The sequence below is a fragment of the Rhinopithecus roxellana genome, chromosome 12, assembly GCF_007565055.1.
Source record: "Rhinopithecus roxellana isolate Shanxi Qingling chromosome 12, ASM756505v1, whole genome shotgun sequence".
Classification (NCBI taxonomy): domain Eukaryota; kingdom Metazoa; phylum Chordata; class Mammalia; order Primates; family Cercopithecidae; genus Rhinopithecus; species Rhinopithecus roxellana.
In genome coordinates, this window is record NC_044560.1 from 114,326,938 (window position 1) to 114,339,928 (window position 12,991).

General features: G+C 52.1%; 1 protein-coding gene and 1 long non-coding RNA gene across 5 annotated transcripts; both read right to left on the bottom strand.

Annotated features, from left to right (window-relative positions):
• Window positions 1-339: 339 nt before the first annotated feature.
• On the bottom strand, window positions 340-6,031 carry LOC115900681 (leukocyte immunoglobulin-like receptor subfamily A member 3). Of its 4 annotated transcripts, XR_004060339.1 has the most exons (10): window positions 5,906-6,031; window positions 5,436-5,751; window positions 5,239-5,274; window positions 4,758-5,045; window positions 4,308-4,610; window positions 3,786-4,082; window positions 3,240-3,542; window positions 2,585-2,638; window positions 1,743-1,895; window positions 553-819 (listed from the first exon to the last, which is right to left on the bottom strand). XR_004060339.1 is itself a non-coding variant. In XM_030941834.1 (8 exons), exons 1-8 carry the CDS (start codon window positions 5,467-5,469, stop codon window positions 761-763), a joined length of 1,374 nt encoding a protein of 457 aa, XP_030797694.1. In that variant the 5' UTR covers window positions 5,470-5,912; the 3' UTR covers window positions 554-760. The 4 variants fall into 4 exon arrangements, 2 of the variants coding, with proteins under 2 accessions (XP_030797695.1, XP_030797694.1); XR_004060340.1 differs by lacking the exon at window positions 2,585-2,638 and having other exon boundaries at window positions 5,436-5,915; XM_030941834.1 differs by lacking the exon at window positions 1,743-1,895 and having other exon boundaries at window positions 554-819; window positions 5,436-5,912.
• A 4,071-nt stretch (window positions 6,032-10,102) lies between these two features.
• Window positions 10,103-12,976, bottom strand: LOC115900682. The gene is made up of 4 exons (XR_004060341.1): window positions 11,326-12,976; window positions 11,127-11,162; window positions 10,647-10,931; window positions 10,103-10,563 (listed from the first exon to the last, which is right to left on the bottom strand). It is a non-coding gene; the product is annotated as an uncharacterized LOC115900682 (long non-coding RNA).
• Window positions 12,977-12,991: the final 15 nt, after the last annotated feature.

Sequence of the window (12,991 nt, forward strand, 5' to 3'; positions counted from 1 at the left end):
GTGGCGCTCTCTCAGCTCATTGCAATCTCCGCCACCTGGGTTCAGGTGATTCTCATGGTTCAGTCTCCTGAGTAGCTGGCACTACAGGGGTGTGCCACCATGCCCAGCTATTTTTTTTTTTGTATTTTTAGTAGAGACGAGCTTTTACCAGGCTGGTATCAAACTCCTGACCTCAGGTAATCTGCCCACCTTGGCCTCCCAAAGTACTGGAATTACAGGTGTGAGTCACCGTGCCCAGCCATCAAATATATTAAGAATATGGATGACTATATATCAGATGAACTTGAATATGCCTACACACATACTCAAATATAACTTATATAACCACACATAAATACGTATAGATATAAAACTTTAGATATTTATTTAAGATGTAGTTACATACATATTGGTATTTGAAGTGAGAAATGTTGGCAAGCAACATAGAAGTAAAGAAGTAAAATTTCCATTGTCTCATGGTTTGTATCAATTTTATCAGGAAATTCTAGGAGATCCATAGAAAAGCAGCGAGAATGGGGTAATTTGGTAGTGAGTTAGCACGAAACACAATAAATATACTCAAACTCAGCTTTCTCATGGATAATTACCTTTTATTTTTAAAATATGAAAGAACAAAGTACTTCACTTATACATTGTTAAAGGTGTTGAATAATTCTTTAAGTTGGAATAAATATAATTCTTCAAATGTCCGCCCAGGACACCCAGCTCCCTTGACAGGACCTGACCCACTGTGCCCAGCGTCATCACCACGAGTGTCTCCTCACTCACTATCCTTGGAGTCAGACTTGGTTTGTGGTGGGCTGAAGGTCTCAGCTGCTCCTGAGAACCAAAACAGAGGAGAAGAGACATATTCAGATTTAACTTATATAACAAATTCTATACAAAGTTATATATAACTTACATAACCTCCCTGTCAAGGAGAGGCGGGGGTCTTGGGTAGACATTTAAAAAATTATGTCCATGTTAATTTAAAGAATTATTCAACACCTTTGACAATTTATAAGTGAAGTATTTGATTCTTTCATATTTTTTAAACAAGAGGTAAGTACCCATGAGAAAGCTACTGGTTTGGGTATATTCATTGTATTTCATATTAACTCACTACCAAATTGCCCTCTTCTAATTTAAATTTAAATTATCAAATTTAAAGCACCTCCTTTTCCTCTAAAAGAGGTTTAGTTAGATGTTAGAATCATCCAGTGACTGGACAAGATTGGACATGAACCCACCCAGGCCCCGGGTTGAGCTGCACTGCAGCCTCCGCTGACCTCCCGCGGGTTTCATGAGCTACAGGGAGCCCCCCGGTCAGTTTCCCTCGGGCCACTGTGCTTTGAAACATCCAAACACTTCTGAAGCTCATTAAGGAAACCTCAATTTTTAGTATGTAGGGGAGGAAGACTTGAGGTTAATGAAAAATGGATGTCTACATTGAATATATAAATCAATCACAGTCCAATAAAAGAAATATGATAATTTTTAAATAATAGGTTCACATAGCTGAAATAAAAATTATAAATTTACATATTCAAGTACTGCTTTAAAAAGTTTAGAAAAGAAGAGAGTAACAATGGGCAAGTGCGTATAGAAAACGAAGAGTAGAAATGAATTACACACAAGACACACTGTGAATAATTGCCTAACTCATCCAGGGAGCAGGTGCACGGCCCATCCTTAGTCTCAGGGTGCCCTGAGCACAGAGGCCTCCAGGTGAGCACAGAAGGGGCCGTGTGAGGGGCACCTACAGCTGGGGTGCTTCTCAGTAAAGGAGCAGGTCTGGGGCAGACTCCAGCCTCATCACAGTCAGATCCCACTGAGGCCCGAGCAGCCTCCTCTCCTGTCCTGAGACGACTCAGGGACCCCACAGGTGTGGGTGAGGGGCTCCATCCTCAGGGGCCCTTGGAAATAAGAAGTGAGAACTGCCAGGGGAGCATCTGTCTGTCCTCTCTCCATCTCGCTTGCCTCTCTCCCTCCTCCATCAGCTCAGTATCCTCCCCGTGTCCAAGTCAGGCTGGACCCCCAAATCCTCCTGACCCAGCCTGTGCTCCTTCCTCTACTCATTACACATCCTGCAGGATGGGGTCGGGGCCTGGGATCATGCAGAGCTGTGACAGGAGTGGCTTTTGGTATAAAATTGGAGGGATTTTGTTTTTTATATGAGAGAGGGGAGATTCTAAAACAGCAGGGCTTTGTAAACCTTTGTTGTTTCAAAATAGTGTGGCTTTGTCTTACTAAGCTGAGATTCCAGGAGGGATGAGTAAAACTGCATGCACCTGTCCCCATCTCTGTTGGCTTTTTAACCCTTACAAGCCTCCGTTATTGGGAGAATTAGGACAAGGCCAGGGAGGGCTGGAGATGGGAGCAGGTCTAGGAGGAGCCACATCCCAGATGCCCCAGAAGGTCAAAAATGAAGGGACTTTGGGGTGGTCACATCCAGGCAGCTCCCCGTTATTCAGATGGGGAGTCCAGGGTGCGAGGAGAACCAACTTTTTCAGAAGTTCCACCTCCCAAGGAGAGGCTGAGCCATCACAGACCCAGCGCCACCTCCCCAGGCTCCTCCCGCCTGACTTCTAGAGCCAGCACCTGCCTGTGATCTCCGCTGGCCGTGGCTCCCCATGAGAGGTGATGGCTCCTGGGAATCCTGCTCGGGGAGGAGGAAAGTCCCCGCTGCTCCACTCATCAATGCCAAACCTCAGACACCTCCCTCCCCTCTGACTACCACGGAGGGAACACCTATCCCAACCCTGGAGCACCAGGAAGCCACGCGGACCACACCCTTACTGTCCACCCTGCCCTCTGCTGCCCTGGAAATCAGACCCTGAATATTGGAGTTCGCATTGAGATGAGTCTAGAAACTTCTCTTGACTTGGGAGTGGCTGTTTTTTTGTCACCCATGGGGTCAGGACTTAGAGGTTGGGACCCCGGAGGCTCTGATTCTGTGGTGGAGACATCAGGAGGGGAGCGGGAGGGGCCTCCGTCTTCCACAGTCATTCTAATCTCGTCTCCTCTGAGGTTCACCCCTGTCTCCTCCCAGCCCTCCCGGCTCTTCACTCCACTGAGACTTCAGGGGTGGGAGCCAGGGGTGGGAGGTCCCGTCTATTTCCACCCTCTCATGGGCTGGATCCTCCCCTGTGGACCGTCCCCCCTTCACTCCCCTCCTTCATTATTGTTCCAGAGCTCTGCTGGGGGCAGGGCCTTTGCTGAGCCTTTGAGTTCAGAGAGGACAGGGTCAGGGCCCTCACCTGAGACCATGAGCTCCAGGGAGTCACTGGGGTGAGTCAGCAGGTAAGGGTTGAAGCTGAGTGAGCCGTAGCACCTGTAGGTCCCCGCGTGGGCTGAGGTCACAGGACTCATGGGGAATTCAGCCTGGTACTTATGAGACTGGCGCTTTGATTTTAGACGCAGGGGGGGATCAGCTGCTCCCTCCTTGGTCAGAAGGAAAGTGTCCATCCATCCCTGTGACTGACACAGCAGGGTCACCTTCTCTCCTAAGGCCACCGTGGGGCCCGGCTGCACTGAGAGGAAGGGTCTCGCACGGATCTGTCCTGGAGAGAAGAAGGATGGATGAGGGGCTGCCCCACCTTGTTCTGAGCTGATACCTCCCAGGCCTCTCTCTGGAACCCTTAGTCTCTCTGTCGCTGTTTTCTCTGAGTCTCCCCTCCCTGCCCATCCCCTGTCTCTCCCTTCCTTGGGGCCCCCATCCCTCATCCCGGCCATCACCACCTGGGCTCCCCTGGTAGGGCCTGTGCAGAGCCTGGGTCCCTGACTGAACCCGCTGGGCTCCTCACCTGCGATCAGGATGTCCAGGGGGTCACTGGGGGCTGACCACTCGGAGGAGAGGTTGTGTGCACCAGAGCATCTGTACTGGCCCCCGTAAGAGCGGCTTACAGGGCCCAGGGTGAAGTTGGCCTGGGAGAGCCCAGCCTGGGGCTGCCGGCCAGGGCGCTGGAGGAAGTCACGTCCCCACTCCTTGTACAGAGCAAATCTGTCATAGCCGGCATCAGAGCCACACTGGAGGATCAGCTTCTCCCCAAGGGCCATGACAGGACCCGGCTGCACTGAGAGTGATGGCTTCTTAGAAACACCTGGGAAAAGGTGGTCACGATTTCCAGGAGCGACCCTCAGGCTTCCCCACAAACCCTCCCTCTCCCCCTGGGCCTTACCACTGCTGATCTTCCTGTGTCTCTGACCCCAGGAGCCCTGAGCCCTCTTGTCCCAACATCATCCCACCTGGAGCTGCCCTGAGACGCGGCTCCTCCCCACCTGCCCGGAGACTCAGGGAGCTCCAGGCAATGCTGTGAATTTTTCACCTGGGACCAGGAGCTCCAGGAGATCGCTGGGTAAAGACCACACATAGGGAGAGCGTGAGTCATAACCGTAGCACCGGTACGACCACCTGCGACTCGGGCTCGCGGGGCCCACGGAGAAGATGGCCCGGGATGACCCACGGGTACGGGGCTGGGAGTTCAGGCATCGTGGGTGTTCATCTTCTCCTTCCTTACACAGAATGAAGCCGTCAAATGCCACCCGTGAGACACACTGGAGGGTCACATTCCCTCCTGAGGTCACCACAGGGCTGGGCAGGGCTGAGAGGGTGGGTTTGCTGTAGGCTCCTGGGAGAGAAGGAGGCACCATGTTAAATGGAGCTCACACCTCCCACATCATCCCCAGGGCTGGGCTGTGAGAGGGAGACGCCCCTGAGAGCCGACCCCCTTCCTGAGGACAGAGCCTGGGGCTGGGACCCCTGAGTGTCCCCTCACCTGTCACCACCAGCTCCAAGGGGTCACTGGGCTCTGACCAGCCTGCAGTGTAGCTACCACAGATACAGCGATACCGCCCTGCGTGCTCCCCGGTGATGGATGGGATGGGGAACTGGCCCTTCTTCACAAGCTCCTGTGGGATCCACGTAATCCAGGATGCTGTTCTTTTTTCTCTATGTAGACGGTACTCCTGGGTCTCCAGGCTCCCCTGACACCTGAGGGTCACGGGACTGCCCTGGGTGATCACAGAGTCTGGCTCAGCCCAGAGGGTGGGTTTGGGGAGGGTGCCTGGAAGGAAATCAGAGTTCAGATTCTAAGTCATTTCCTACCCAACCCAACAGATTCCAGCTCCCAGTCCAGGACCCTCCAGATGCCCCCATCAGTCAGCCCAGATCTGCTAATCCCCATCCCCAGCTGCACGGGGGTGGCCCCTTGTCCCCAGTGAGGAGGAGGGACCTGGGACAGCTGGGGACAGACTCACCTGCCTGCACGTGGGTCCTGAGTTGCAGACTCAGCCCTGGAAGAGAGTTCCCTGTGAGAGATTTGCCCGTGAAGCCTGAGCAGGTCCTCCCCTCCCTGGATCTTTGTGAGCCCCTGGGGTCTCCTTATGGACCAGAGTTTGGCTGTGGGGTGAGGTACCTCCTAGGTTAGAATCTCCCCTCCCTCTTCAAATCTCACCGAGACAGATCAGGACCGTGAGGATGGGGGTCATGGCGTCTCCTCCCACTGCCCTGCTCTGCAGATGGATGAGCCCTCAGTGCTGGCAGGACAGAGACACAGGATGTGGCCACTCGGAGGCTGGGTCCTTCTCATGGGGTTTTGTCATCTGCAGCCACACAGGAAGTGGAACTGCCCTCCCCAGGAACCTGGCTGTCATTCCTTTAGGGCTGAGGTGGGGGCAGGCCCAACCCCTTTGTAGACATTTCAGACAGAAATGGGGTCTTTCCTGACTGCCGGCCACTGTCTGTCTGGCTTGCCTTCATCTTGCTAAGACCTGGGATGTAGCAGGAGAAAGAAGTGGTGCCTTCCTGAGTCAGCCCCTTTCAGGCGAGGGCGACCGTGGGCTCCTCTTCCCTCTCAGAGCCTCCCCATGGGGTCTCCCTCCCTCCTTCAGCCCGTCCATCGGCTCAACGTTGCGGGGTCCTTACCATGGCAGTCGTCTCTCCAGCCCTGGAGATGCTTCAGGGAAGATGCAGGTCCATGCTGCAGGCAGACTCAGGTCAGCAGAGACACACCTGACACCTGGCTGTGCAGCCCAGGCTGAGCTGCGTGTGGCAGTGAGCACAGAGGAGAAATGGAGGGAATAAAGAGAGGAAGTCATGACCCTCTTTGTGGCCCTGGACTACAGATTTTCTTTCTAATCAGTAGTAATCCCCCCCCTTTTTTAACTTCCCCATTTTTTTTTCTACAACGTCCACCCCTGACCTCCCTGGGAACAAACCTCTGAGTCTTTCCGGCCTCCTCAGTGGTGCCCCTTGCGTCCTTGGCTGTCCCCCTGCACCTCAATCCCTGTTCAACGTTTTGGGAACAATGACTTATGTTTGAGCTTTGATTTGGGGAGTGGGGGAGGGAGCTGATATTTATTCAAAGACTGGTTATCATCCACTGCCTACGTGACCTCGGGCGGTAGTGAACCATCTTTGAGCTTCAGTTTCTTCCTTTGCAGGCTGTTGTCACAAATCCCACTCGTCACCGTGGCTGTGGGGTCAGTGGTTCCTGGGACATGGGAGAGGCTCCTTGGTGCTTCATTTCCAGACCAGGTGAGGACATGAGGTGTTTGGGATATGATAGGATCAGAGCGTTGGATGATTGATGTGTTCACTCAAGATCTCACATCTGAGATCCCTAATGGAGAAATGTACAGGCAGTATTTCTGAAATATGCAGAACATCAACATCATGAGGCATGGAAGTCCCCAAGTGTAGATGTCAAGAGGCATGGAAGTCCCCAAGTGTAGATGGATCCACATTAAATAACAGAGGCCAGAGATGAGTCGCCACAGGTGCCCAGGACCATCAAGGGGTCATGAGGGTGGAGGTTTCCACCAAAGGTGGCCCCGAGTGATGAGACTCAAAATGCCAGACCTGCCTTGGTTTACTGTAGAGAAAGGGATTCAAATGTTTAGGAAGATTGCAATGTTAGAGAGGAGCTGTCATTCAAAACTGGCTCATCTAAATTGGAAGAGTCTAGAAGATGTATCTTTCTTTCTTTCTTTCTTTCTTTTTTTGAGACGGACTCTCACTGTGTTGCCCAGGCTGGAGCGCAGTGGTATGATCTCAGCTCACTGCAACCTCCATCTCCTGGGTTCAAGCGATTCTCCTGCCTCAGTCTCCTGAGTAGCTGGAATTACAGGCGTGCGCCACCATACCCAGCTAATTTTTGTATTTTTGGTAGAGACAGGATCTCACCATGTTGGCCAAGCTGGTCTCGAACTCCTGACCTCAAATGATCCACCAGCCTCGGCCTCTGAAAGGCGTGAGCCACCGTGCCCAGCCGAAAATGTATCTTTCAACAATCTTGTGAGAAATAAATGTGTGAGGGAAGACCTAGAATTGTGGAAGAGCTCTGTGATGGTTTTTCTTTTTAGGTTCAAACTTTAGGCGAGAGCTGCTGCTGCTGAATTGAGAAACATAAATGTAATTAGAGTCATTAGATCCCAGAGTGGCAGGGGCCATGCGGCGAAACTCCACTAACAAAGGCAAGATTGGTGTGACCACAGTAATGCAAAGCCGACTCAAAGCAGCAATTGAAATCATGTGACTTATGCAACCATGTGGTGCTTGCTAGTTTGTCATGGCGTTCCCATAAGTGAAATAGATAAGAAACCTACTTAATTTTTACTTAATCTGTGTCATCAGAAAATAGCTGGGTAAAGTAAGCAAAAGTTTAACCTGAATCATAAAAGCATACACAGCAGTCCCTTAATCAATTCCTGGAATGGAGCCAGTTTATAGGCCCAGAACCCCTTGAATTATGATGAAGGCCACATTTCCTTGACATTGTCTCTGCTACGCTGCCATTTACACTGCTAATCTCGCTCCCAGCCTTCCTGAAGAAGACCTATGACCTTTTGTCAGGGCAACTGTGCACTAGAGAAAAACACAGTTATCAGACATCTTGGGTGCTACTGGACACTGATTCTGAGCTGATGCTGATTCCAGGAGACCCAAAATATCAGTGACCCTCCAGTCAGAAGGGGTTTGTGGAGATCATATGATCAACATAGTTTGAGCTCACGTCGTTCTCAGTGTAAATTCAGTGAGTCTGACCTATCCTGTTGACCATATCCACAGATCTGGTATGAACAATTGGAATAGACAACTATTCAATTTTCTTTTTCTTTCTTTCTTCTCTCTTCTTTCTTACTCCCCCTCCTCCTCCCCCTCCCCTCCCCTCCCCTCTCCCCCTCCCCTCCCCTCCCTCTCCCCTCCCCTCCCTCCCCTCTCCCCTCCCCTCCCCTCCCCTCTCCCCCTCCCCTCCCCTCCCCTCCCCTCTCCCCTCCCCTCCCCTCTCCCCCTCCCCTCCCCTCCCCTCCCCTCTCACCCTCCCCTCCCCTCTCTCCCTCCCCTCCCCTCTCCCCCTCCCCTCCCCTCTCTCCCTCCCCTCCCCTCCCCTCCCCTCCCCTCCCCTCTCCCCCTCCCCTCTCCCCCTCCCCTCCCCTCTCCTCTCCCCCTCCCCTCCCTCCCTTCTCCCCCTCCCCTCCCCTCCCTTCTCCCCCTCCCCTCCTCCTCCCCTTCCTCCCTCCTCCTCCTCCTTCTTCTTCTTCTCCTTCTCCTTCTTCATTTTTTGAGACACAGTTTCGCTCTTGTTGCCCAGGCTGGGGTGAAATGGTGCAATCTTGGCTCACTGAAACCTCTACCTCCCTGGTTCAAGTGATTCTCCTATCTCAGTCTCCCAAGTAGCTGGGATTACAGGTGCCCCCATCACGCCCAGCTAATTTTTGTATTTTTAGTAGAGACGGAGTTTCCCCATGTTGGCCAGGCTGGTCTCGAACTCCTGACTGCGTGATCCGCCCACCTCGGCCTCCCAAAGTGCTGGGATTACAGGCATGAGCCACCATGCCAGGCCCTACTTCTTGGATTTTGCAGGCAACATATTTCTCATTGGGTGTGCTCCATTAACCCATTTACTAAGTGACTCAAAAAGAGGCCAGGTGCAGTGGCTCACGCCTATAATCTCAGCACTTTGGGAGGCCGAGGTGGGTGGATCATGAGGTCAGGAGTTTGAGACCAGCCTGACCAACGTGGCAAAACTCCATCTCTACTAAAAATACAAAAATTTAGCTGGGCATGGTAGTGGGCGTCTGTAATCCCAGCTACTCAGGAAGTAGGAGAACTGCCTGAACCCGGGAGGCTGAGGTTGCAGTGAGCTGAGATGGCGCCATTGCATTCCAGCCCGGGCAACAGTGGGACACTCCGTCCCAAAAAAAAGTTTTGAGTGGAGTGTGGAATAGGGGGAGGCTCTGCAACAAATCCAGGCCCTGCCCAAGCTCCTCTGCCACCTGGGCCATATGATCCAGTGGAACAGATGGTGCTTGAAGTGTCAGTGGCAAGTGGAGATGCTGTTTGGAGGTTCTGGCAAGCTCCTTCCTGTGAATTGGGGCTTAGCCACTTAGGATTGTGGGGCAAACTCCTATCATCCTTCACAGATAGCTAGTCTCCTTTTGAAAAAAAATATATATTATATATTTTTTATATATAAATATATAATATATATTTTTATATATTATATATATATAAAAATATATATTTTTTTTGCTGAGTGTAGTGGCTCACACCTGTAATCCCAGCACTTTGGGAGGCCAAGGTGGGCAGATCACCTGAGGTCAGCAGTTCGAGACCAGCCTGACCAACATGGTGAAACCCCATCTCTACTAAAAATAAAAAAATTAGCCAGACGTGGTGGTACCTGCCTGTCATCCCAGCTACTTGGGAGGCTGAGGCAGGAGAGTCTCTTGAACCCAGGAGGTGGAGGTTGCAGTGAACCGAGATCATGCCACTGCACTCCAGCCTGGGCGAGAAGAGTGAGACTCCATCACAAAAAAAAAAGAAAAGAAAAGAGCCGGGCGCGGTGGCTCAAGCCTGTAATCCCAGCACTTTGGGAGGCTGAGACGGGCGGATCACGAGGTCAGGAGATCGAGACCATCCTGGCTAACACGGTGAAACCCCGTCTCTACTAAAAATACAAAAAACTAGCCGGGCGAGGTGGCGGGCGCCTGTGGTCCCAGCTACTCGGAGGCTGAGGCAGGAGAATGGCGTAAACCCGGGAGGCGGAGCTTGCAGTGAGCTGAGATCCGGCCACTGCACTCCAGCCTGGGAGACAGAGCCAGACTCCGTCTCAAAAAAAAAAAAAAAAAAAAGAAAAGAAAAGAAAGAAAAAGAAAATAAAAGAAAATTTAAAAAAGAAAGTATATTTTTCTCCATTATTGAGGCTTAGGAGACACTGGATGCTTGGGCGTAGGTCACCAAGGTACCGTGAAATGTGAAGTGTGTGTTAGCTGATGCAAGCTGTATAGTAAGATCATGTCCACTCAGGCCCTGAAAGTGTGAGTAATTTACACAATGCAGGGGGCCAAAGACCCATGGTTCCTGCCCCTGCTCCACAACTTCTGCCTTCCAGCCTGCACCTGTAATTTCATGGGGATTTCTCTGTGATCAGTTGACAGAGAAAGTGAAGACTCAAGCCTGATTTGCAGATGATTCTACACGATATGCAGGGCCGCCCAGAGGTCGAGAGCTTCAGTGCAATATGCAGGGCCGCCCAGAGGTCGAGAGCTTCAGCGCTTCTGCCCCTTTATGGGACATCCCTAAAAGACAGTAACGTCAGGGCGCAAGTGACCCTTTTCCTGAGGGCAGGGCCTGCGGCTGGGCCCCCTGAGTGTCCTCTCACCTGTCACCACCAGCTCCAGGGGGTCACTGTGCCCTGACCGGCCTGTGGCACTTTGATAATAACAGCAATGCTTCTCTGCACTGTGCTCCGGCCTGTGTGAGATACGGGCCCTGGTCTTGTTCCCAGACCCCAGTGGTTTCCTTAATGTTCCATGACACTGAGCTTCCCTCTTTATCCAGCTGGTACTCTTGGGCCTCCAGGGTACCCTGACACCAGGTGGTCACAGGTCTCCTCCCGGTGATCACACAGTCTGGCTCAGCCCAGGTGGTGGGTTTAGGGAGGAGCCTTGAAATGAAATCACAGGTTGGGTGCCAAGATACTATGCATCCGTCAAATCCCAGCTGTCAGTCCCAAGACCCGCCCAGACATCCCCATCAGTCAGCTCAGAGATGCTGTTCTCCATCCCCAGGTGCCTGGGAGTGACCCGTTGTCCCCAGTGAGCAGGAGGGACCTGGGACAGATGGGGACAGACAGACTCACCTGCCTGCACGTGGGTCCTGGGGCTCAGACTCAGCCCTGGAAGAGAGTTCCCTGTGAGAGACTTGCCGCCTGAAGCCTGAGCAGGTCCTCCCCTCCCTGTGAGCATCCTGACCCCCAAGATTTCCTGATAGACCAGGGCTTGGCTGCGGAGTGAAGCCCCTTCAAGTCTAGGGTGCCCCTTTCCCTCTTGAAATCTCACCAAGTCAGGGTAGGTCTGTGAGGGTGGGGTCATGGCTTCTCCTCCTACTGGCCCCAGCTGCCCAGATGGATGAAACCACGGTGTCCAGGAGGACAGACAGACACACTCAGAGGCTGGGTTCTCCCTGTCACGGGGTTGTCCCATCAGCAGTCCCACAGGAAGGGGAACTGCAGAAACCTGGCCCTCATTTCACCAGGGCTGAGGTGGGAGTGAGCCCCAGGTTCCCTGAACACATTTCAGACGGAAGGGGGCGCCCCCTGATCCTTGGCTACTGGCTGCAGGATCTGTCCTCATCTGATTGAGGGCTGGAATGCAGTAGAAAACAGGCCCAGGGTCTCCCTGAGTGAGCCTTTTCCAGGTGAGGGTAACTGAGGGCTTCTCCTCCCCTCTCAGAGCCTCCACATGGGGTCTCCTTCACTCCTTCATCCTGTCTGTCAACACAGGGTTGTGGGGTCCTTACCATGGCCAGTCATCTCATCCACCATGGAGATGCTTCAGGGAAGATGCAGGTCCATGCTGCAGGGCAGACTCAGGTCAGCAGAGACACATCTGACATCTGGCTGTGTAGTTCAGTGGGCGCAATGGAGAAACACAGGAAATATGGGCGGAGAACATGACCTGTATCCAATGTTGCCAGTGTTCTCTACCAACCAGCGCCCTCCATGGACTTTCCTTTTCTCTTAGTAGCAGTGTCCATCTTCGTCTTCTTGGAAACAGACTTGTGATCCACTCCTGAGTCTTCGGTGTCCTTTGTTACCTGAGAGGAACTCACCTGTTGGGATGGGGAGCTGATTTTTCCTTAATGATTGCTCATTATCTGCTGCCTATGTGACCCTGAGCCTTCATACTCCCTTCTCTGAGCCTCAGTTTCCTTGTGTGGAGCAAGTTGTTACACACCCCACTCATCAGAGGGGTCGTGGGGGTCGGTGGTGACTGGGACTTCAAAGGAGCTCAGTGATGGTTAAGTCCCAGGACTGAGTAAGACGTAGGGTTGTAATTTGAGAAAATCAGGGTGTTGGACAATTGATGATCCCACTCGAGGATCCTCATCTACCCTGAGCACTAAGAAATGGTACATTTAATATTGCTGAATACACAGATTATCACAGACAGGAGTAGAAAGAGAGAGATGAAGATTTTCAAGGTGGAGAAAGATCTGCATTCAGAGTACACAGACCAAAGTTGAGTCACCACTGTAGTCTGGGACCACCGAGGAGTCACTGAGGAGGAGATTCCCACCTCTGTGCTAGACAGCAGAGGAACCACAAGGGCCCCCCACACAGGGAAGGTGCCCAGGACTCCAGGTAAAGAAAACATGGGCAGAAAACATGACTCTTCCTGGTCAGATTGAGGGTTTCATCTACAAACAAGTCCCTTCCACAGACTTCCCGTTTTCTCTTAGTAGCAGCATTTACCAAGTAAAGATGGGAGGCTGTGGCTCCCCATCCTCCATGCTTGAAATGGGCTCCATCATGTCTCTGCTCCTTAACCAGGGCCCAGGATCAACCCTGAGCCACCTCCCCAATATCCCCAATACACAGATTCTCTCCAGTATTGTGACATTTGGGTATCTGTCACACATGTGAACCTGAGGGTCACGTTGAACCCTTTCTTTCTCTTTCTTTCTTTCTTTCTTTCTTTCTTTCTTTCTTTCTTTCTTTCTTTC